This window comes from Merops nubicus, unplaced genomic scaffold, assembly GCF_000691845.1.
Source record: "Merops nubicus isolate BGI_N331 unplaced genomic scaffold, ASM69184v1 scaffold14751, whole genome shotgun sequence".
Lineage (NCBI taxonomy): Eukaryota > Metazoa > Chordata > Aves > Coraciiformes > Meropidae > Merops > Merops nubicus.
Genome location: NW_008590376.1, coordinates 17,645 through 42,473, shown reverse-complemented (window position 1 = coordinate 42,473; position 24,829 = coordinate 17,645). Strand labels below are relative to the sequence as shown.

At 36.8% G+C, this 24,829-nt stretch overlaps 1 protein-coding gene across 1 annotated transcript in view; it reads left to right on the top strand.

The window, feature by feature from the left end:
• Nucleotides 1-24,829, top strand: part of SEC24B (SEC24 family member B) — a 39,731-nt gene that overhangs the window by 3,096 nt on the left and 11,806 nt on the right. The window contains exons 2-15 of the mRNA XM_008949928.1: nt 3,237-3,422; nt 8,473-8,577; nt 12,753-12,830; nt 14,126-14,307; nt 16,749-16,933; nt 17,691-17,793; nt 18,681-18,807; nt 19,408-19,517; nt 20,458-20,570; nt 21,873-21,991; nt 22,355-22,410; nt 22,729-22,935; nt 23,565-23,688; nt 24,328-24,486. Of these exons, the coding sequence (XP_008948176.1) occupies nt 3,237-3,422; nt 8,473-8,577; nt 12,753-12,830; nt 14,126-14,307; nt 16,749-16,933; nt 17,691-17,793; nt 18,681-18,807; nt 19,408-19,517; nt 20,458-20,570; nt 21,873-21,991; nt 22,355-22,410; nt 22,729-22,935; nt 23,565-23,688; nt 24,328-24,486 (1,854 nt within the window). The remainder of the gene's footprint in view (nt 1-3,236; nt 3,423-8,472; nt 8,578-12,752; nt 12,831-14,125; nt 14,308-16,748; nt 16,934-17,690; nt 17,794-18,680; nt 18,808-19,407; nt 19,518-20,457; nt 20,571-21,872; nt 21,992-22,354; nt 22,411-22,728; nt 22,936-23,564; nt 23,689-24,327; nt 24,487-24,829) is intronic.

Here is a 24,829-nt window from a genome sequence, read left to right as displayed (position 1 = left end):
TGGCATCTTGAAAATTATTTGCCAATTCTTGCACTTCCTTGGAAAGTGTCTGACTACAACACACAAGGAATTAAAAAAAAAAAAAAAAAATAATAGAAGCATTTTTTCTGGATATTTAATCGTCCCTGCCATTCTCCAGGATGGAAAAAAAATGATGGAAAACAGTTGCAGTTTGTTTTGAGCATTAAGATACACTGAAATTCCTAAGTGTACTTTCTTAGTGTGACTGTTCATGTAAAGAAATTTTGATACAGTATCCTACTGTTAGTCAGAGTATCAGTAAGACAGTTTACTGTCATTGCTGCTGTGCTGTGAAAGAATACCACTCACAATCCTTAAATTATAAATAAGCAAATCTTAGACTGTCATGTGGGATACTACTGTCTTAATGTATTTTTCAGTAGCAGTTTTCTGCACTCAGTGAACACTGAAAGCTCTCTGTGATGAAAACGAATCATTCTTTATATAGAAAAATGCTGTGTTCTTAGTAAAATCTGTGTGTTTAAACAGGGCTTACTCAGGAAACTTAGGCTGGCGTGAGCTTTCCAGAAGTAATTTCTGAATTGTTTTCTACTGGTATTAGAGAAGTTCTAATTCCATCTGCAGGTATGTGGTAGGGTTTTCTGTGCTTCCTGGATCCTGTCTGCTGTCCTGTAATTGTAGGCAGTCTGCTTGAGCAGGAGACACTTTAATTTCTTCTGTCAAATCAGGATCTAAAGTCCTTGCTGTCCCAGTTCCATAGGAATGTAGGCTATAATCCTGTAAATCTGCTAATGTAGGTGTGGTTGGAAAAAAAGGGGAAGGACTGCAGCCTTCACCTTTTCAGGGAAGGTCAGGGAGATAGGATGCTGTTGAAAGCCAAGCTGCAGGGAGGTGGTAAATCTCAGAAGTAGAAACTAGATCTTATGTTGGGGGGAAAGGCAGGAAAAATCAGGAGGAAAACAAGGTTGCAGCTGTAGCAACTCAAAAGGGATGGTTCTTGCATCTTTTCTAGAAAACTTGAGAAGATACTGTGGTGATACACTTTTTAACTGCTGCCTGTAGATCTCAAGTTGGAAATTAAATACAAACTTCAAGTGATAATGTATAAGAAAAATAATGAATTATAGTGTTAATTTGGACAGCTGTGTGGATTCTTTCTGTGAAATACCTTTTAGCTGTAGACCTTTTTTGGTGCATGACTTTTGTCACCAAGTGGTACATTTAAGCTGTTTTTAGTGCAAGGGATGTTCATGGTTGAAAGGCACAAGGAAAAACTTCCCAGCACATTAAAGGTGAAGAGCAATGGAAGGTGAAAAGACCAGAAAATACTGTGTCACTGAGATTGGGATCCATATTTATTGCAGCCTGACAAAGTCTTGGCTTCTCGTTGCGTTAATTGGTGGGAGTGTTGAATGGTGTGATTGGTCTTGTCCTGGATAAGCCCATGGGAAACTTGTAAACTGGTGTTCAGCCCAGTTTTATCTTGAGCTAAACCACATTATCCTAAATTGATCAATACTTACATGACAGGGTGCAATCTTCTGACTGGCTAGAGATAAAAAAAAGGATAATTACCATAACCATAGATTCTCATGTGATGATAGTTACTAGAGATGTGTTTTTAAGGATTACCTTTGTCCAGGTGTTTCCTGTTTCCTTTGGTCTTGGTTACTTATGGCTTTCAAAAATATCACCGAATAAAGTTTAACATGTAATTTTGAAGAAAGGATTTTTGTACAAAGAAAAAATAGCTTTTTTTTCAGAGTATGTTTTTTCTCAGAGTACATGTAAAGCATCTACCTAATTTTGAAGGATATTTTGAATAACTTTTGTTTGAGAAAAGTTCCTAATACTTGGCAGGAAGGTATTACCTCTTCAGCTAATCTGGGTGTAAATTGGTTTTAGCTTTGAGCACGTGAGGCAGTGACGTGATAGCATTTAGCATGCTCTACAGCGGTGCTCCATGCTGCAAGCATTGCTGTGTTGGCCTCAAGTGTAGAGAATACCATAACCCCACAAACAGCTCTCTCTGCTACAGAACCTGAGTAAGCACACTAGTGTTGCAAACAGCTCCCCTTGTCCTGCAGATCTTGCTTGAGGAAGCTGTGTGGCTGTCCTGACAAGAACGCTTCTGCTGACGGGTGCTGATGCTTCCCTGGGGAGCCTGTAAGACATTATGTGTAGAAGAAGAGGTTATAGCAAGTACACTTCAATAGAAAATGCTGTGCTTTGGAGAACCAGATATTTTAGTTTTGATTACACTTCTAAAATAAAATGTGTCATATTCTTCTCTCTCTAAAGGAAGCCTTAACTTCCCCATAAAGTCCTTTCAGATATCCACTCCATTATTTAAGGAAAAGTCAGGGACTGTATGAACTGCACTGCTATGTGTGCAGAGGAGGCAAAGTTGATATTACATGTGCAGCCTCTAGTGAATTCTGTAACTTAAATTAGCACTCTGCAAACAGTGGATTTTGTTCTTGCTTAGTTTCTGTGTTTGTTTATTAAGTGGTATTGGTCAAACTGTTCCCTTTCTATTCTTATTTTTAGGATGTCACGGTATTTTAGGAAGAATTGTAATATGATTTTTTTTCAATTTATGAAGCACAACCCTCTTGAAAGCTAACTTGATTGAAGTTAGATTGTCCTCATTCGATAGGAATTTTGACTGGACTGTGTTATATCTCTCAAAGCACTAATCTGACTTTTTAAAGCAGATTATATCTAGCCCAGATGTTCAGAACACATCAGAAGTTCTGAGGAATCCTCAGAGTTGATTGAAGCAGATTGCTTGGAATATGGGTCTCATAACACAGTACCAAAATTGCAAAGTGCCAGCCCTGTGAGGTGGCAGAATACTGGTTGTCTACACTACTGACTTTCAGGTTTCCTGCCTCGGGGAGAAATATTGAGAAGGAGCTATCCCACATGGACTGCATTCCTCTTATCTGGGAGGAGTAACCTGAGAAAGCATGGAGTTGTAGAGGTGGATCAATTTAACTTCTGCTTAATCGTGATCTTAATACATCATGCCTTCCTTTCTGCTGTTAGTTGTCAGAGCAATAATAAATCTGACGTTATACGTATTTAATTTAAAATAACGATCAACTTTTCAATATGTACTTGTTTGAAGACATCTCTCTTTGAAATGTGGTATTATTTTTGTAGCTGTGGTGATATCAAACGTGATTGATTGCATTGTGTAATTGCCTGAGCAACTACAAAGTGTTCCTGCTTTCTGCTCATGTTTTCAGGTGGCACTGATTCTTCACAGCCTGTGCATTCTGTGAGCCAGAGCATTCCACTTACCAAACCTGGGGCTGGAACATCTGCTGCTTCTGCCATGCTCCCGTCAGTGAGGACACCTGCTCCCAGCCTTTCTTCACAGCCACAGCCTTCACCCTCTGTTACACAGTCGCCACAGCTGGCTGTCCAGGAAGGTACTAAAAGGGAGTGGGAAGTGACAGAACAGATCTCTGCTCTGTTCCACACGTGCACATGAGTGCTGGGAGCTTTATTGCTGATCTTCTGCATTTGTCTGACTGGAGTACATCTCTTGTATGTCAGCAGGCTCCCTTAGTGTTCTTCTCTTATACCACCTTGGTTCTAGTTTCTCTTAGCCCTATGTTTGACTTCCTTTGGCCATTTGCCATCTTTGGCTTGTTTGTTTTATCAGTGGTCTTAACATTTCTCTTCCTTGAAAACACCTTATTTTAGTTCCCTTATTCTTCTAAAAGGTTGCTCAGTATTTGAACTCCTTGGAAGAAGGTCTTAAAAATAGCTTTTATAATAAGTCTGTGTTGAAAAATCAGGTGGAAACTGACAGTTTGCACTGGGAAGCAGAACAAGTTTGAGAATTAAATTCAAACTGATAGAATATTTTTGTTATTCTCTAGCTGTAAGCTCCTGTGGAAGGCTGCTGCAGGAGTTCTTGTGGGAGGAGAGAGGAGTTCTTGTATAAGCTCCTTGTTCTGATGTTGGTAGTCTCTTTAGCCCTCTTCAGCCATGCTAATTCTGCCGTGATGTTTAGACTGGCCTCTTGACTGTCATGTTTCCATATCCAGTATTCCAAGTCTCTTTTACTACACTGTTCTTTGTTTGGTGTGGGTTTTTGTTGTTTTTTTGTTTTGTTTTTTTGTTTTTTTTTTTTTGTTAGTTGTATTTTGTCTTGATAATTTCAGAATCCCATAAGAATTCTAAGATTCTTATGGGAAAAGAACTCCGTATCTGAGGTGGAAGTTAGGCATTAATTTTGTCCAGAACAATGTGATATATCTGGTGTTCAAAATAATTCTCAAAAGCATGGTGTGTCACTGTCACAGTATGCTTTTTATTCAGAAATTTCAAAATCCTCTGACATAAATGTCTGTTTCCTCCTTTTTCTGGTGGAGAATGTAAAGAAGTAGCTTGTCTGTGAATTAGCTGTGCATAGCTTATAGGCAAAATATAAGTCCTCTTTGCTACGAAGTCCTATGTATATTGTAGCATTTTAAGGAAAATGATAAATCAATTTTTGGAACTGTGCTTGATTTTTGCACAGTTCTATATTTGATTTTGGTACTGGGTAGAATTTGTGCTATAGATCTACATGCTAAAAAAAAAAATTTACTGCTTCATGTTCTAAAGAGATTGCATAACCATATTTGTAATGAGAAAAAGGATTTAATTGTGCTTGCCTTGATGTCCAGTTCATATGTTCTTGCAGTGATTCCTGTATTTTGTGAACCCTTGGTACATTAAATCACTGCAGTTGCTGCTAGATTCTTCATTAAATTAAAATACTTCCTTATCAGTGAAGATTCATTCAATATGTAGCTGAATGAGCATGCTTTAAAAACAATATACCTGTGTCAGGAATGTAAAGATAAATTGTCAAGAGTTTGCACAGATCTAGTTGTATTTACATTAATATAGCCAGTAATAAATCCACATACATGCCATCATGTGTTTAGGTTATTATTTTAGAAGCACTAGAAGACTTCAAACTCTTCATCTGGTTTTATTTGAGAAGTCAGAATAAATCATGTACTCTTACAATACCTTTTTATCAACAATGAAGTGTAAGAAATTAACCTACTGAAAAGTTAGATAATATCTACTGAGTATTTGTCTGGGTTGTTATAACTACAAGTGTGTGTCTCATGCAGAGATAAATGGGCTGATATTTTGTTTTATTATAGAGTAGTATTGTCCACATGAAAGTGTTCTGGAAAACAGATTTAAATTATTTTTTAAAGTGTATTTCATTGTTTTAAGCTCCTATGTGGGCATTCCTATAGAGAATGAAAACATTTTAATTGTTTACTTGGCTAAGTTATAATAGGACAAAAAATTTAAAATCTATTAAAGGCTATTTAATCTTATATAAATATCTATAAAAATTTAATGCAGATAAACTAGTTTACTTGAAAACAGCATCCTGGAGGTGAACTTTGAGAATGTGTATCCTGTCTGGATGAGAACTGTAGACTTCCTTAGGTTTTATGTTGATGTCTCCTCATGATGAGTAAATAAAAATAATTTAAAACAAAGAGTTTAAAAACGGGGGAGGGTTAATTGTGTAAGAACTACTACCTGTAATATCAAGATCTTAATGTTGTAGTAAATTAATTGAAAATGTGAGAATTATGGGTAGAGAGTTAAAAGAACTTTAGAATGTCATTTATTTTTGCATGCAGTTATTTATCATTTTTGGTGGTGTCTCTGTTATGAACCTTAAGGCACATAAAATGTACACTTTACATTTTAAGTCTTTCATGCTATGGGCAATTGTACTTAAAATACCTAAATGTTGGTTTATTTCATAGACAAATGTGTTTATATCAGATTATCCTTTTGCAACTTCTCACCTACAGTTTTTGGGTGTCTGTAAAATATAGTGGGATAAAGCCTTAGAGTGTGATATTATATTACATATATGCTGGTGTAACAGGGTCTAGAAATCCCTAGTTTAAATAATTTGTGATTAATTTAGAAGGTTGAAGTAATCTCAAAATAAATAATGATTTGAAAATAAGCCTTTGCAGTTTTAAGAGTCAGAGATTTTTACTAGCAGCTCTGTGAAAGATATTAAGCAGAACTGAGTTGTCAAAGCCAAAATCATGATCAGACACATGGTGGCACCTGGAACTTCTGTCTTCAGCCACTCATTTCTGCCCTTCAGAGGTTTTTTCCCCAGTGGTGGCCTACCGGTGGCATTGCTGAGCAGTGATTCAGAATGGCAGGTGTCTGCACCTGAGAATGACTTTTCAAACTAGGATATTTTTCAGCCAGATTGTTCTCAGATTATTTTTGTGGCTGGGCAGTTGTGCTAGCACAACACAGGATATCCTAAAGGCAGAAATTTGTAGTACTGCTTGCAGTGAAATTTAAAAAAAATCTACGCAAACTCATAAGGCTGGTAAGAATCAAACCAGCCTCCAGAGGATTCACAGTGACCAAGTTCACAATTCCTAAACTTTTGTGTCACTAGCATATATTTAAGTCTCTTTTCTGAACACGTGTCTGAACACGTTAGTCCTTTATGTATGTGAGTAGTGACTGAAAAAAGGGGAGTTCTAGCAGCAGAAGTTTGTTTTCCAAAAGACATTCCAAAGACTCCAAAGCAGCATTAAAAGAATTACTAATTCAGTCCTTTTCTATCATCTGCACATACTTGGAATTTTTGCACTGGTGTGCCCTTTCCAGATAGATTTGCTTACTTTTTTTCTCCTGCCTTGTGTGCATGGTATTTGTTAGAGGTCTGTTCTTGCACTCTCACGCTGTGCCCATCTCCTTTTGCTTTGGCTTTCTGTGTTGCAGTGTATCTCTTCTCGTCAACCTGACTTTTTTTCCCCCTTTTGATTGCATGTTAATTATTTTGAGTTATATTTTTTCTCCTTCACAATCATGCAGTGGTTCTGCCTTGCTCCTCAGCAGCTCCCCCAGGCCTGAAGAAAGACACAATCTCCTTGGCTGTAGTCTGGTTTTACACAGAGAATGTTTTTCATGTGTGCTCCTTATCAAGTGCATCTAGCAGCCTTCATAAAAGACTGGACTATGAATCACTTGGGTCAGTTCTGTGTTTTAGCAGTACAGAGAAACTGAAGCTTTGTGCTTCCTCCCTTGCATATGGGTTGATTTTTGCCTTCATCATTGTGATTACTGGTATTGTGGAGAAACTTGATTGGAATAGTGGGCGTATTAATGCATTAGATAAAGTTAAATAATGTCAGTCTCTTTTTGCACTAACCTCTGTATGAAAGTTTAACTTCTCAAGAGTGCTGAGATTTGGTTTATTAATTACCATGCTGGTTTCAGATAATGCACAATATGAAACATTTCTGTAATGATTTGTAGTGTTAAAATAAAGAGCATAGCCTCGGGGTGCTTCTACAGGGGAAAAAAATCCTAAACTCCCATGATTCTGAAAAATTTTGAAGAGTTTTGAAAACTTATGATATTTTCTTGCTATAGCAATCCATTGGATTGCTGAAACAGTGATTATGTGCATTTATTTGGGATGTCTCTGGCTGCCTAAAAACATGTTTAAAATCCTTGCTGACACTGCCTCATGACAAGAGAAACTCAATATTTCTTGGAGGTGAGGAAATTGTGTCAGTAGTGATTAATGGAGGAGATTATAAGCCATTGCTGCATGCTTTATTCTGTTCTATGATGGCATATTGGTGTGTTGCTTTTGTGTATTGTTCACTGATGTTTAGATACAAAACACAAAACCAATAAATAAACCTCACTACCAAAAGAAACACTGCCAAAATCCCTTACAGGTTATGGTTTGAAGGTGGCAGTGGTAACACTTGTTGGATTGTCACCACATCTTAAAAGTGGATAGTGGATAGGTGCTTAAATATGGGTCTATGAACCTGAATTCGGGCACTGACTTAAAAATAAGGCTAATCAAGTTTTTCTGGGTTTAACTGGTTTAAATTTCATTGTCTGTGTTCCCAAGGTGTATGTTTGTGCTCTTGCATGCTGCACCAGCAGTATATTTCATTAATTTCTAACAGTGTTCAGAATTCTGACATGAATTATTCCTGTCTTAAAAGAGGCAGGGGTGCCAAGCAAAACTTTAATAGTAAAAGTTTTCATAACACAATTTGAATTAATCTGGGAGGGAACCAATTTATTTCTATTTATGAACGTTATGAAAGCATTCTGATGGACAAACTGATATTCAATATATAAATAAAAAATATCTGTATGTGTTCAACTTGCTGACATATGTGCCCATACACACACATTTGTATAAAATCTCCTCTAATTTCAGTGTACTAAACTAGCCCACTAAAACCTGCTTCTACAGTACTGCTTATATTGTCATAATTGAACTATAGTTCTGTAATCTAAGGTTGTAGCTTTAACTTTTTGCTTGTTGGGATTTTCTCTAGAACAGCTGATTTCTCTCACTTTTAATGCAATGATTTGTGACTTGCATTTCTCATCTTTCTTGTCTATCTGACTCTTATGTTTGTGCTTTCCACTTCACAGGCATGCAGTATGGTGGATATGTTAATAATCAAGCTAGCTCTGCACCAGCTCCCTTGTCATCAAGTTCAGATGATGAGGAAGAGGATGAGGAGGATGAGGAAGCAGGTTGGCTTTAGCTTTACACCAGTATCTGTTCTCTCCCTACTCAAGTTTTGTTCCATATTTCCATCCCCTGAAACGTTTTTTCCTTTAAGACAAAACATCTCTCTGACTCATGATGTATCAAGTTGCCTAGAAATTTCTCAGCTGTTAGCGTAGTGAAAAAAGAATTTTGGGTAGTGGTCAGCAAAGGGTCTTTTTTTTTTTTTTTTTTTGTCATGTTAGTGTCAGATGTTTTAATGTATTTAAAATGTTACATTCTTGGTTGCAAGGATTCTGCCTGTGCTTTGTCAGAGTGGCCTGGTTTTGTAGTTTGATGTTTCTTGCCATCTTAGTTTCTTGAATGGTACTTTTCTTCCAGCCTAAAAGAGAAGTTTTGCAATCTATATATGAGAGATAACTGTAAAAACATTTCTGAGTTTAAAGTTCTACACTTCTTGACAAATGGAAGTTGTAGTGTTCTACTACTCTCATTTGTGTGTGCTGGCTTTAAGTTGGGATAGCAAATTTTTGTAACCTTCCCTTTGAGCTTGTAATTCGTATTGTGACAAGGCAGAAAAGAAAGGTGCCATATAATTGAGTTTTATTGAAGTAATTAAATCAGAAAACTAGAATATTGTGAAAATAGTGTAATGCACTCGATATCATGAAGAATGGAGCAAACCAATGATGACATCCAGGTCATAATTAATAACAGGGTGTTGTGTTTGTGTTATGAATTTTAATAATATTGATTCAACTTTTATGTTGAATTCTTAGTAGAGCATGAGAAGAAAATTGCTGCTGTTCTTTTTCCAAGGAGGAAGCCATTTTCACCTGAAGATGCTTCATTGTTCCAGTCAGAGAAGGACAATATTTGGGGAGTGCAATGGCATCAGTATAAGTGATATTATTACCCCTAGCCCTAGTGGAGCACAAATATTAGGATATTTTGCATATTTCCATGCTATTTCACGTTATTGATTCGGTTTCTTTACTTTATTACCCTTTGTAACACATTTGTAACCCTTCGTGGGATAACACATCTGATCTTTCAAAGGGCTTGAGTATTAGTATTAAATTATACATAGTAACACTTGAGTAAGTCTTTTTAAATCTAAGGACATTTCTTAACTTTAGACAGCATCTTTTTTTTTTTTTTTTTTTTTTCCTAATGCTATGAGTCTAATTAGCCTTTTGCCAGCTAGAAAACAATTCCACTTTGGGATATAAAGTTTGCTATGGCCATTGTGATGCAACTGCCATTTTAACTCTGGTTTCTAAAGAACAAGTTAAAAGAACCAGGAGAGCATTTTGGTCTTTTTATTGCAGGGCTAGCCTACTGAATTTTCTGCAGATAATTATCTTTGCCTAATCCCATGCCAAGGTTTCTGTCAAAAAATTTTTTTCCCCAATAGCAACCTTTATCTCCTTACTTTGTTGTCCAAACCTACCAAACATTTTATACTCCCTGTAATCTTTCTCTCTCAAGTTCTGTACTTTGCTAAAAGCCTGTGGCTGTTGAGCTATCATTGTATTTTTATCTTATGCAAAAGAGTGAAAGAACGCCTAGGTTCAATATGTAGGTGACTTAATAAATATCCTGTGTTAATGCCCTGTCACCAGGAGTTGATGTAAATCCTAAACAGAATCTGTAGACAGGTTTCTAGCTCAGGCTGTGCCAGTGGTTCTATGAAAAATAGGTGTTGGACATCTGGTTGGTTGGTTGTGTAGCTTCTCACTTTTTTTTGTCACTCTTAATAGTTAGATCTTTAACTATGTTACTAAAAAGTTCTTGAAAACCCCAAAAGCAAAAGCTATATTGGTAAAATAATTACTTAAATGTAAAAGCGTGTCCTAAATATTACTTTTTTTCTAAGCAGTGTTTTTTTTTTTTTATAAAACATTTCTTTGCTGCCTTCCTAATATGTTCTCTGGTCTGGTGCTTATTATGCTAAACTACACAGTCAGCTCTTGTAGGTTAATTTAAGCATAGGGAAACTGATGCTTAATTTTGTTGTGGCTCGTGTTTTGTGTTGGTGGAGAATCTGTGAGATTTCCAGGATGCATGTGACCAGCTTAGAGTTCGAAGCTACTTTTGGTCTGCAGGAAACTGTACAGCTCACTGGTTTTGAGTCATCTGTTTATTTTCCAGTGGAGAGTAGATCAGGGCACATTATAATTCTTGTAGGCCTTGGGACTCTGGCAGTTCTCAAGAACATGTTACAAAATGTGAAAGTTCTTTAGAAGCAAAGACCTTAATGGATAGGTCTTCGGTAACTATATGGGGTACTCAGTAATAGGATTCACTTTCTTATTTTAAGTTAGGCAGACCTTGTTTTTGTTTCAAAATATCTGAGATTATAACCTTTTTATCTGAGATTGTTAACTTTTCCAGCAGAGCTTGGGAAGTATATAATATTTCTTTGCAATTCACTGCGTCATTAGTATCTTCCTAGTGAAAACAGCAAACTGTGTATGCAATTCTATTGTAGATTGATGTAATTTTATGAATATATAAAGTGGGATTTAGTGGTTAAATCATAAAGATTAAACATGCGTCTTTTATATTCACAATAGTGCTTATATCTTCTTGGTATTTTTTTTTAAAATGCAGAACTAAATTCTGATCTGACAAGAAAAACTTCATGAAAATTCTTAAATCTTGATCTTGTTGACCTAATAAAAATACATTTTGTTTTTCTTTTCTAGTAGGACTTACCCAACCTTTAAAAGCTGGGTTCCTGCTCAGAGAACAAAGTTAAGAATCCTGTTTCCTTCAGTTTCTAGAATAGAAGGAAAGATGAAGCTTGGTAGGAGTAGAAATCTTGCAGTTATGTTCTTTTATAAACATCTAGGAAAATATTGGGAAATATATATTGAAAATGTGAAAATTACCTCTGAGTTTCACAGTGTTAGTATTATTAAAAATAAAATCTGCTGTTAATGCTTTTTTGGTATAGTTTTTCTATTTTTTAAATGAATGTTTTATAGGCAAAATGTTCCAAAATCATCTATAGAGGCATCGTATTGCCATGGTAGTAATGAGTTCCAAATATCAGTGATATATGATGCTTCCATGTGCCAGAGTTCTTACTTGGAAATCTCAGTTGAAGGGAGATCAGATCTCAGATGTTTCACGAACTTCTTCCTGGAAATACTTTCAGCTTCATAATGGGAGGTGTCTTCATGGCTGAGCCTTCTGAGTAGAAGAGTATCAGTGAATCTCTTTTGGGTCTGTTCTGCCATAAAAGTTTTATACATATATATAAAAAAAAAATCTTTTTTGAATTCATAAATATACTCCTTTTCTGTCACACTTCATGGCTTGGAGTGTTTTAAGGAGCATTACATTGCAACTCCTTTGCCCCTTTTCTTGTGGAAATGTATGCAAAATGGCAGTAGTAAAGAATGTTTTTAAGTCTATTTTTGTTTGCAGTGTTTTATAGCAAGTTATTGAAGACATATGCTTAGGGTGAACTGAAAGTTAAATGTTAGGAGTCTCTTCAGTACTAGCAGCTACATATGTGTCCATTAGCTGTTTTTAGTTTTCCCTGGTTAACATTTGTTACTTACTATATAAAAAGTAACCAAGTAAAAGCTACTTTTGACTGAAATTTGACCTACTACATTTGACTTCCTGTCAATGTTCAGTAGAAAACAAGCCTTACAGGGAAAACAGACTGAATTACAACAGCACAGAAGGGAGGAAGGAATTAAATACTTGTCAGTTTTGCTTGAAGGTGGGGATGGTGTGTAATCACTATGAAGATGATGGATGGGAGTCTTCTGTTGTTTGCCATTGTGAAGGAAGACACAATAGACACTATTTCTAAAATGTTGTACATAGCTTCTTTTGATGTAGTCTAGAAAGAACTCCTAGTTTAATAGATTTTTTTTTTTAGTTTCAAAAACTTTTTTCATTGTGTTTGTCCTTCTCCCTTTGATCTTTCTCTTGCTATTTGTTGGGCATGTGCTTGCTTGTTTGTTTTTAATATGTTGATTGTTTATCTCTTCCTTTCCAACCTCTTTACAGTGCAAATAGCTTTCAAGTCTTCAGGCTGAAGTGTTTTGGTTTTTTTCCCTCAGGATCTTTCTGACCGTTTCTTATCAAAGCTCTTGGAAAAAAAAAAATTTTCATTCTCTTTTCAAAAATTTGCCATTTCTGAATCACCTAACCTTAAATTATTTGCCTCCCCCAGCAATTGATAGCTCCTCTACTACAAGCAGTGCCTCTCCTGTTCTGAACAATTACGATGCCCTGGAAGGTGGCTATCCAGGTAAGCAGGTTATTGCATGTTAATTCTGAAGTGTTTGTATTTACAGACTTATGGGTTTATGGTTTATGATTTTTTTTTTTTTTCCTGTTTCTGGTCTTGTTTATTGTTCCTTTCATCCACTTGTTAATTAAATGGCTATGAATGGAGTGTGGTGTCAGATAGAACACATCTCTCTTTTAAAGTCAGTTTTCCCAGTTTTAACAGGGAAGTTTGGCGTAAACCTTTAATAAAGCTTTCCTGTATAAGTCGTGCTTTCCATTGGAATATTGAGGGTAGTGCTGAAAGTGTGCTCTGTGTGAAAGCAGGCATATTCCTCTGGGTTATGCAGTATGCCTGATGGTGTGGAGGTTAGCTGCTGACAGGCCACTGAAGTTTTGAGACTCATGATAACATTGCAGAGATGCTTGTGTCAGAATTTCTTCATTTAAAGAAAAAGGCTGCTAATTTGCTTATTTTTATTTCTTAAAGTATTGGGCGTGTTTGGTCTGTACTAAATGAACCTGCTAGCAGACTACCTCAGTACTGAAATCTGTAGAGTTGTCATACTGAGAGCAGATGGAAAAGATGCTGCTCAATATACATAGGCTAGCCAATATTTTAAATGATAATTGGATTAACTGGGCAGCCGTCTCCTCTGGCTCTTGTGCAGAAGGCATACCCTAAAAATAACTTCTTCTCTCCCTTTCCCTTAAAGAGTAACAGGGTTAACTTTAAATTTCTTCAATCTCTTGATTTTTTTTTTTCCCCCCTCCTGGAAAAATGCTTAAATTCTTCTGAAACTTAGCTCACATTTGTAGACATTTATGAAGAGTAGCTTGATTTCTTTACAACTATTAAGTTTTCTGTGAACTTAGGTGTATGTGTTACTTTGTTTGGCCTTTAAAAGAGTGGGACTAAACTGTGCTGCAGGGGTATAGTCTGAGGGGGCAATGAATTCCACTGTATTATTTGAAAAAAAAGCTCTGTGTCTGCTTCTATAGATGAGTCCTGTCACCTTAGCCTCATGTTTTAACAGTATTCATAAATGGTAGAGGAGAGGGACTAAGCATGAATGGTCTCTTGCAGTTTGTATCAAGTGTAAATCTTAGAATAAAATGTGGTTCTAAGGGGTTGTGGGTTTTTTTTTGTTCAGTTGAAGTACTTTTTTTTTAAGGTGCCTTTTTTTTGATAGCATTTTGCTGTTAATAGTAAAAACTTAAAAATGGAAGTGTTTGTTAAGCATTTAGGAGTTTAGATTTAAGTTAAAGAAACATTAAGTATATTCAGTTCCTGTGGGATTCTTTTTGTCCTTTCAGAGACACGCTCTGTGACCAGCAGCCCAGTTCCTGCTCCATCAGCTCCCCTAGCATCAAAAGCTTCCAAGCCCTTTGGTTATGGATATCCAACACTGCAGCCTGGCTACCAAAATGCAGCACCACCTACTCCTGTGCAACCCAATAATCCAGGACATCATCCTGGGTTTCAGCACTATCCACAGGTTTGTACTTTTTTAAGTTAAAGTTAATTCACTAAATAACTTCAATGGGAAAAGTCTTTTCTGCATGATACATTTTTTTTTTCCCTCATATATTTTAATGTTTTATTTTTACAACTTCTGAGACAGTAAGTGTTAAGTATAGTATTGATGTCATAGCTCTAGATCTTAGTTTCTTACTAGAAGGCTTTTGACTTAAAATTCAGGTTGATTTCCAAATGGGCCTGACAAGTTTGCTTCACCAGTTATTAGACGCATACACATTATGGTTTAGTGTTTCAGAGAGCTGTACTTTATTGATAAGAAACCATGAAGCATCATAATAAAGTACTCAGCAAATATACGTTTGATCAGAACACTGCTATGGGATAAGATCTCAAGCATTAAATCACCTTATGAGCAAGGCATGGCATAGTCTACATGAGGGAGCTCTGTAGAGCCTGTGCTGAGTGTCTGGTGGAGCAGGCTGCCTGCAGCTCCTTGGTTTTCCTGGTAAAGTGAGCACCAAACACCCAAGAAGTTGTATACTGTCCCCTGGCTCCTGTCATTCATGGGAGTCACTGAGGAGTAGTAAAATCTGAAGAAAAGGCAGTTTATACCTTTGCACTGAGGCAAATACAAGTGCTCGAGCAGGGTGTCACAGTTTGAGTGTCAGGGCTGCCCCCAGACAGATAACAGATGCTCTCTGTTAACCCCCCTCCTCCAAAAGGGAAAGGGAAAGGGAATAAGGGAGGGAGACCTAAGAGAAGGGAATAAGGGGAGGGAGACTTACTGATAAAAAAAAAAAAAAGGGGGGGAGGAAGGGCAAACCCAGCTTTAATTCTACTACTACTGATAATAATAACAATAATGAAGTGTAATACATACAAATTATATACAAAATCTGTATTGAACCCAACTCCCCCCGGCCCCCGATGGCAATACGTCACTGTCACCCCCGGCTGGGGAGCAGCCCCTGGGAAGGGGGTCCCAGGCTGGACTCAGCCACAGACTGGGCACAGGAGCTGAATTCTGGAACTCAGTTCAGGAACACAGGGCTCAAAGGGATCAAAGGCAGGATGGACAGAGACCTCCTCGGATGGCGGCCACTGCAGGAGCAGCTGAAGCCATGAAGAGAGCAGAAGGGGGATGGAAGGGATGACGGAAGGGCTGCCCCTGCTGGTCCTTCAGCTTTGATACTGAGTATGAAGGATATGGGATGGAATTACCCCACTGGTTAGTTTTAGGGTCACTTATCTTGTCCGCTCCTCCACCCAGGTGCCGTGTACTCTCTGCCCCCATCCGTGTGGTACAGAAGCTTAGCAGTGACCTTGGTCTGCACAGCAGTCCCTGGCAGTAACTCTAAATATGGAGGGTTATCACTGCTAGAAGCAGTCTACAAAAACATGCTGCTAACTTCAGACAAGGCAGCTACAGGAAGCTTTAGCTGAAAAGTAAAATCAGTGAACAGAACCAGCTCTGTTATACCCCAAACCAGGACAACAGGGTAGAGAAGTGGATGTGTCAAGGGAAACTAAACATACTGGTTTGCAAATCTCACTCTGAAATAAGGCCCTACTGTCAAACGTATCAAAGCTGCCGTTGTAGATGATCAGAATTCCTTATCCATCTGAATGTAGTGCCAAAAGTTTCCCTATAATATCTGGAAATGCTTTCACTTTTTAGAGGTAACATGCAAAGTGACCTGGAGGAGATGTTTTGGTCTCTTTTTTAAAATTAAAGATATATCCACCTCACATTACACTGAAGATGAAGCTATAGGCTCTTTACAGGAGTGCACAGTAAAAGAGCAAAACTCAGAAATTTCAAGTTACAGCAAGTGAAATTCTGGATGAGCGTAAAAGGAGAAAAGTTTTCAGAATGGGAGTGGGGAAGAACTAGATTAGATTGTGCTGTGAAATCTTCAACCCTTTAGATATTTTCAAAACTCGGCTGTCTGTGTGTAAGGACACTGGGCTTTGAGGCTCAAGGCTTTGAGGCTGGACTACCAGACCTCAAAGGTGCCTTCCAAAACCTAACCTTTTCCCTACTTCTATGGTGGTTTGTTTTTTGTTTTAAAAATAACTATATAAACCCAGTTTCTCCAACTTTGAAGAGTTACATTGTAACATCTGGGGAGAGGGGAGGAAATTGTCAGTTTCTGTAATAACTTGTTTTCTTATGCCTGCAAAGCTTGAAGGTTTGTATGGGACCTCCAATGTTGATTTGTATCATGAATTTGAATTTTGTCCAGAGACGCACATTTGGAAAGTGTGTCACATTTGTCTTAGCATTTGTAAATTTCTACCGTACAACTCTTTTTTTTTTTTTTTATGGATTTGTTGCTATCTACTGCTCTATCTTTTTTTAGTACATGTATGGAAATATTTGGTTTAGAAGAAGATTTAAGGTTGTTATTTAAACATGGTTGTGTTTACCCATTTTCAATGCTCTTACTTTTTCAGCAATATCCAGGTGTGAACCAACTGTCCTCTTCCTTTGGAGGCTTAAGTCTACAACATTCTCAGCAGCCAGAAAGCTTGAGACCAGTAAACCTTACACAAGATAGAAATATTTTGCCTGTATCTTCAGTTCCAGCACCTGTGCCTAACTTGAATTCTGATCTTAGGAAATTAAACTGCAGTCCAGAGTAAGTGTACTGTGTCTAGAACGGCATCTTACATTTTTCAGTGACCAATAACTAAAGTGTCAGAGATTGTCTAAACTGACTCCTGACTCTAAATCTTTGTGATAAGCTAATATAACTCCTTTCACTTGAAAATAAATTTATCCTCTGCATCCTTACACAAATGTTGTAACTGTCTTGCCATCAGGATACATATGCAGTGAGTGTAGCTCACTTATTAAAACATTAAGACACCTGATTAGTCTTTGCCTTGTTTTAGCCACCTTAAAATAATCTATGAATGAACACCTTAAAGTTATGCAGTACATTTCATTGAGCATTTTTGTAATATTGCATAAGTTTTTTTCCAGAAAATTATGATGATCATGCCTAAATAGACTTAATAAACTGTGAGTATTTTTTACTGTGGTAATCTTGCAATTGTGATGTATCCTTCCACCTCTAAATAACATAAGTAGTATTATCTGCTGTCCCAAGTCAAGTGCTGCTAAGTGCAATGGGAATTACTCTCCCCCAACGATCTTAATTCTGACTCCAAAAGAAATTTTATTCATTGCCCCAAATGAACAGAGCTTACTGCCCTGGTGACAATGCATGATCTCACCAGAAAACAGAAATCGGGAAACTGGGGGTCTCAAAATCATGCTTAGGTGTGGAAACCTTTCTTAAATTTCAGAATCTTTAAAATTGAGTGTTAACACAATGTTTTCAACATCTTTTGAAATTTCATTTTCATCATTATGTTTTTATTTCCTTTCAGCTCGTTTCGATGTACGTTAACAAATATTCCACAGACACAGGCTTTGTTAAATAAAGCTAAACTCCCCTTGGGTTTGTTGCTACATCCCTTCAGAGACCTGACGGTAAAGTAGCTGACTCTTTTTTTTGTTAGTGTATTTGTTTAACCGATTCACGTGTCCTATTTTTGTTCAAACAATAAAGTATGATGAACTCAAAGTCCTAAATTTAACAGAAATAGCAAAAAAATTTAGGACTTATAGTGGGGGAGCGGAGAAAAGCCTTTAAACTGCTGCTTCATTGAAATTCATAAGGAAAACGCTTTGGATGAGTCCTTCAAGCTTTTTTCTTTATTGGAAATCTTTGTTTGCCTGCGGTTCTCTGAAGCTCTGAATTACTGCTCTGTGTGTTGGGCTCAGAACTGTCAGATACCTCTTGGAAAGGTGTTTACAGTGCCCTCTTGGAGAGCAGTGCTCATGTTGAATCTGTTGCTGGCACAATAAATGCTGTCAGCAGAAGGTAAGCACTATGTAAGAAAGAAGCTGTGTTCATTACTACTAAGCTACTCATCTCCATCTAATTTATTTGTATTTATATGAAGAAAAGAATAACTGTCTGGTATGACTTCTTTTCATACAATGTGTGTTCTTTGTGTAAGGTTTGCTGTTTGTCTTTTTTAGTCACCAAAGTTGTCCTATCTTTCATAATTTCATTTGCCGTAGTAGCTGTGTTATTGTAACTGTATAATTTAAAGTAACTTCATTAAAAATCTTATTACATCTTTGGTTTGTGAGATTGGATTAAGACAATAATTATTATTTCTTCTGATTTTCAAGGGGAGGATATTTTTAATAGGCATTATAATTACTTTGTATGACCATGACCTAAAAAGATAAAAGGAGAGATAATGGAATATCTAGTCTTATGAGGCCTTTATAGACTACTGCAGAGCAATGTTTTCCATAAAGTGTATTACATGCTTTTGTTACAGCTTTCCATTGTTTCTTTTCAGCAATTGCCAGTAATAACATCAAGCACAATAGTGAGATGCAGATCCTGCAGGACATACATCAACCCTTTTGTTTCCTTCATTGATCAAAGGAGGTGGAAATGTAATCTATGCTATAGAGTTAATGATGGTAAGTTTTTGTAGCAGGAGAAACTTATGTTTATAGAATCTCTTTCAAGTTTTTGCCTAGTATCCCTCCATGGGATACTTTAGATTAAATTGTAGATGAAAATTACAGAGTTCTTAAGTGTTTTAAAGTCTCTGGATCATAAGTCAGATATGCTGTGCATTTCCCGAAGCAGAAGGTTATTTTACAGTTTTCTGGGAGAGGAAAAAAATGTGATCATATTGTCCTGAATACTTGTATAATGGAATCACCTTACCCCATTGACTGCTGTTGCAGTATGCCAATGGAGACAGGCTGACAGGGAATTCTGTCTGCAATCCAGGCCAGAGGGTGTGCAGAACAACAAGGTTGAAACTGCTTGTGAAATACTCTTATCTGCACTGGTGCTTTAAAGGGATATATTATGGTTTAAAATAAACCTTTTGTTTCAACTTGGCTGTTGTTTGTGATGCTTGAAATGTTCCTTTAAGTAGCCATGTGAATTTTTTTCTGTTGTTAGTGATAACTGAAACATGTCTGCATTAGCTTATAGCTGCCATAATGTTTTTTGTTTGCTGACAAACTTATAAACTTTATGGGGAAAAAAACAATTCTCTTTTATAGTTCCTGAAGAATTTATGTATAATCCTCTGACACGATCTTACGGCGAGCCTCACAAACGGCCAGAGGTCCAAAATTCTACAGTGGAATTCATTGCTTCCTCAGACTATATGGTAAAAAAAGTTTTCATGGTAACTTAACAGCAACTGCATGTTGATATAAACAAGTTTGAAATTAACATTGCAAATTGCTCCTGTGGTGTGTATTAGTTTTCCTGTAAAGGTCCTCTTAACACCAAAGAATCATTAAAATTCATATTTATTTTGAGTTTTGGCAAATGCAGATACTCAGAGACTTGTCAGTTAAAGGAAATTGCAATGTGTCGTCCAGTCATCCAGTGTAGCTTAATGTAGCACAGTCTGGTTTCTGGGTTTCTCTCTCATTTCAAACAGGTTTTGGAAGACCAGTAATTGGAAGAACAAGAGAATTAACTTAGGTTCAAATTTTTAGTTAGTAATTGTGACAGAAACAGTTCTAACTAGAATTGCCAAGGTACAATGGTTGTGATAGTCTTGTCTCCCAGAAAGATAAACAAGGCCTGAGAAAAGGCCCTCTTCAAAATTGCATTATTGGCAACAGCAAAAATAAACTGTTTTCATCTTTGAGTTGAAGCACTGTGGCCAAGGCATTTGGCAATGAGTACATGCAGCTTGTTGAAGAGTTGGGAAAAAGATGTAGGTAGCGTATCTTAGCCTTGTGTAATGGGTCACATTGTCCACATACCAAAAGAACAATGGTGTTTTGAAGAGTAAATTCTGTATTCAGCATCAGAGAGTCATGTTTGAGTTGGCTGTTAGGAGGAGAGACTGAAATATTCAGTCTCTGTTCTGAAGCATAACATTTTGTATTACAAATGAGAATTATTAACCCCTGGGAGCTGTGGTTAAGTTTATCCCACCTGACTCTTAGTAAATCAGTTTTATTGCCTAATGTATACCTTGCATTTTTAATAAGTATTCCCTTTTCCCACTTCCCTTTCTAATGACTAATCATTTTAAACGTTTCTGTAAAGATGATTTTTGAACATTATTTTTATTTTTTTTCACTTTGTAGCTTCGTCCTCCTCAGCCTGCGGTATATTTATTTGTTTTAGATGTGTCTCATAATGCAGTGGAGGCTGGATATTTGACAATAGTCTGCCAGTCATTGCTGGAAAACCTAGACAAGTAAGAATATAAATAACCTCTTCAAAGCAGCTAATGTGTTATGACCAATATTAACCTACAGTTTTGCAGAAAACTTACATGTAGTGTATAAACATTCTGTCCTAAAAGGACAGAAGTTCTGTTGTCTGAGATTCTGAAATGCAGCTTACATGTCTAAAATAAAAAACAAAACAAACAAACAAAGCAACCAAAAAAGCCAACCACAAACCAAGCAGACTGGATTGGCCAGGCCTTGCACTGAGGCAGCTGAGGTGCTGCAGCGGTGTAGGCACTAGTGTGGTACTGCCTGGATGGACTGTGTTAGCAGCGTGGTGGTGGTTTTAGGTCACAGTTACCTAGATCTGCCTGTGCTGTTCTGTCCTCATTTTTGCACTGGAACAGCATGTGTGGGATCATCAGTGGTGCTTTTTGAGCAAAGGTTAATAAAATTTGGCTACATTAATGTCTTTTGAAAACTAATTTGCATCCTGTGGAAGCCTTGCTCTGAAAATTGTTTTCTACAGTTTTTTCTTGGGAAACTTCAGTTTAATTTCAGATAAAACACCAACATGTACAATAAAATTCTTCACTCACATTTACTGGTTTACTCTTGCTTTGTTCACATCTTTATAGGTATTTTGTCAATGGATTCTCAGAAACTTGCTAAATTATTTTAGGAAAATTTATAAAATCCCATACAAATTCTATAGGAAAATCAGTACATCCAGTTAATTTATATACACAGGTAGTAAAAACAATATTTCTCTATTGCTTTTGTTCACCATCACATTTTTGAGCACTTGCTGATGTTTTTTATTTGAGAAATCCCATTTAGTTTTTCTTACTATATTTTTAATGCCATACATAGGAATATGGTCCACGTGAAATAAGTATGGTGCACTATAGAGACATTAGATTTTGGTTTCGAGTTGTAAATACTCTAACTACATTAGTAAGTGGGATTTTTGAGTTATGAAAGAGTGGAATGCACTATTTTTTTGTGAAGAACTGTAAAGACTACCTTCTTTCATGTGTCAAAGTAATGTTCAAATGAACTTGCCAAGTTGTCTTTTGGAAGAAAACACCAGTACCTGAGTGAATGCGTATCTGTAACACTTAGTCTTCTGGACTATCATTATCCCAGTTTTTCAGAAAATACTGAAGAAATATTACTTGTATTCATGTTTCAGATCTCGTTTCTTTTGTTCTCTCTTCACCTGTGTATCCATGAGCTGAGTTTCTGCTAATATCAGCAGGAGCTGTGTGTATGTATGTCTTGAGAGAGAAATTTAGGGCTAAATAGTTTATCTTTTAATGCTTCAGGCTGCCTGGAGACTCGAGGACAAGAATAGGGTTCATAACATTTGACAGCACTGTTCAGTTTTACAACTTGCAAGAAGGTTTATCTCAGCCTCAGATGCTGATTGTTTCAGATATCGATGGTAAGTATAAAGAAAATGGAAACTAAGTTTTTGAGAAGCTGGGTTTTTTTCCCAGAATAAATATTAGAATCTCTCAAATACTCTCGTATTGGGTCAGTGTTATTGAATGTATAGGGAATATATCTTTAAAAAATAATTTTACACTAACTACAGAATAACTGGTGTTTAAAAAATGAAATTCAGATGTTAATTTTGCTTTGAATAAAACAAGCTTTATATTGACTGTATTACTCTCTTCCTTATACATATAAGAAAAGTAGACTGGATTTCATGGTATGGATAGCAGTGGGCAGTGAAGTATTTGGTTCTGCTTCAGTGTTACTTTTTTCTTGAATAAAATACTTTTTCCTGTTCTCCCTACAGATATTTTCCTACCTACACCAGACAGTTTACTTGTAAATCTCCATGAAAGCAAAGAGGTATGACTGCACAAAATACATCATTAAATATAAAGAGTTAAATCTCAAAATAGAGATTCCTTTTAAACTTTTAATTCAGGCTTATCTTCCTAGTATGCAATTCCAGTGCTACTTTTTAATTATAGAAGTATTACATCTCGCTTGGTTGATGCATCACAGTTTTAAGAATTATGACTGCTTTCCTTAATGTGTTGAAACTAAGCTGAAATATTTGATACTGATTGTTCCACATCAGTTATGGCAATACAGCTTTTTAGAAATGGCAGAAAATCTTAAGCTTGCAAAAATCTCATGAAGACATTTCAATCTTTTCTGCAGCTGATAAAAGACCTATTGAATGCATTACCAAATATGTTCACCAATACAAGAGAAACACACAGTGCTCTGGGCCCTGCTCTTCAGGCTGCCTTCAAACTGATGTCTCCAACGGGTGGTCGAATCTCTGTGTTTCAAACTCAGCTACCATCTCTAGGAGCAGGGCTTCTGCATTCCAGAGAAGATCCCAATCAAAGGTCGAGCACAAAGGTACAAAAACTTCCTTTAATAGTCATCTCATGAGGCTGGGGACCAGCCGTGCTTTTCTGACTTGCATAGTTCTGCAGATCAACTCTTGGGATCTTTTTATAGCAATTCACTAAATTTCAGCTATTCGGTGTCTACATTTGTGCATCTAAGATCACTAGTTTATACATTTATGTGTGGTATCACTTGTTTCATAGTTGCTTCAGTTGTTTTCTAGGCCTTTGGGCCACAGCTTTTCCTGGAAAGCAAATGCCTCTGACTCAGTTAATATCAACCTGTGTTTTAAACCAAAGCATGGCTATATTAAACTGTTGACCTAAAACATGATTCCTTATTATTTTTATGGCCTTGTAGCTTACAGCATCCAATAAGTGTTACATAGTGGCAGGAATGTTTATTTGTATGGGAACATAAACTTCCTTGAAAGAATCATAATTGCTTGTAAATAAAAACTGAAAGAGTATGAAACATAAGGAAAATAATCTCTGCAGATGGAAATGTCTGTAAATTGCTGCTTAAAGGAAACTTTTTTATGACACTTTGCTACTGAATAGTATATCTTTTGTTCTGTGAAGTCGTAAGAGATCACAATCATTGTCTTAACTTCTTCCTTTATGATTTATTTACCCAAGGTGGTCCAGCATCTTGGCCCAGCAACGGATTTTTATAAGAAGTTAGCACTGGACTGCTCAGGCCAGCAGACTGCTGTGGATTTATTTCTTTTAAGTTCTCAATATTCTGATCTAGCTTCTCTTGGTAAGGAGTACCAAATGTATGCATTCACTCTTTCTATACTGTTGTCTTTATTCAGAAGTACAGGCTACTCAGGAATTCTTAAGTCATGTAAATCTCTTCGCACTTCTGTAAATGCAGCTAATGCTGCAAAGGAATTCACTTTGAAGTTGATAGCAGTAAAGAACAGGAGTATTGGATTGGTGTTATCAGACAATTTACTCTGGGACTTCAGAGTTATAAATCAAATGGTACTCTTCTGTGCCAGAAACAGCTGGATGGCAAGGAATTAATCAAGATTTATCCTAGGGGTAGAACAGAGTTCTCACCTTTCAGTATTAAACCAAGATTCGTCCACACACACACACACACACACTCTTAATTTCGCCTTATGCTATTAAATATGTCTTCATGTGCTTCTGTCTTAGCTGCCCAAGGTAAGATGCTTATTGAAGTAAGGGTATAATTAGGTAATTGTGTACTGGGGAATTCATCCCTGCCTTCAGGGGCTTGAGTCTGGGCCACTTCTTGTTGTGTTACAGGTGTGGGTCCTGTCAAGAAAAAGATGAACATAGATGTGATGTGCGGAAGGTTGGACACAATTTTTGTGTCCTGACTCCGTGTTAGTTTTACCTCTTAACTGTACCTTTTCCTTCTTCACAGCTTGCATGTCCAAGTATTCTGCTGGATGCATCTATTACTATCCATCTTTCCACCGTACCCATAATCCTGCTCAGGCTGAAAAGTTGCAAAAAGACCTTAAAAGATACCTTACAAGAAAGATTGGATTTGAAGCAGTTATGCGCATAAGATGTACAAAAGGTCTGTTTTAAGTACTGATACTTCAAGTATTAGTCTTTTAAGTTCTGATTACGTACTGATATGTATGGAGGATTTGGTATAAGCATATTAACCTGAAATCTAATGTTGCTAAAGACTAAGCACATTCGAAATTATAGATAGATCTTTTTCACTGAAGAGTGATTCTGTATGTAAGTCACATTAGCTGTTGCTACGTGGTTTTTGTTGGGTTTTTTTACTTAAGATGGCATAATCTCACTACAACTCAGCTGACATGTAGTGTAAGGGCATCATTCACTTCAGAGTGAGTGTTCAGAATTGAACGGGAACTCTACAGAATGATGCTGAAATGCTAAATGATTCA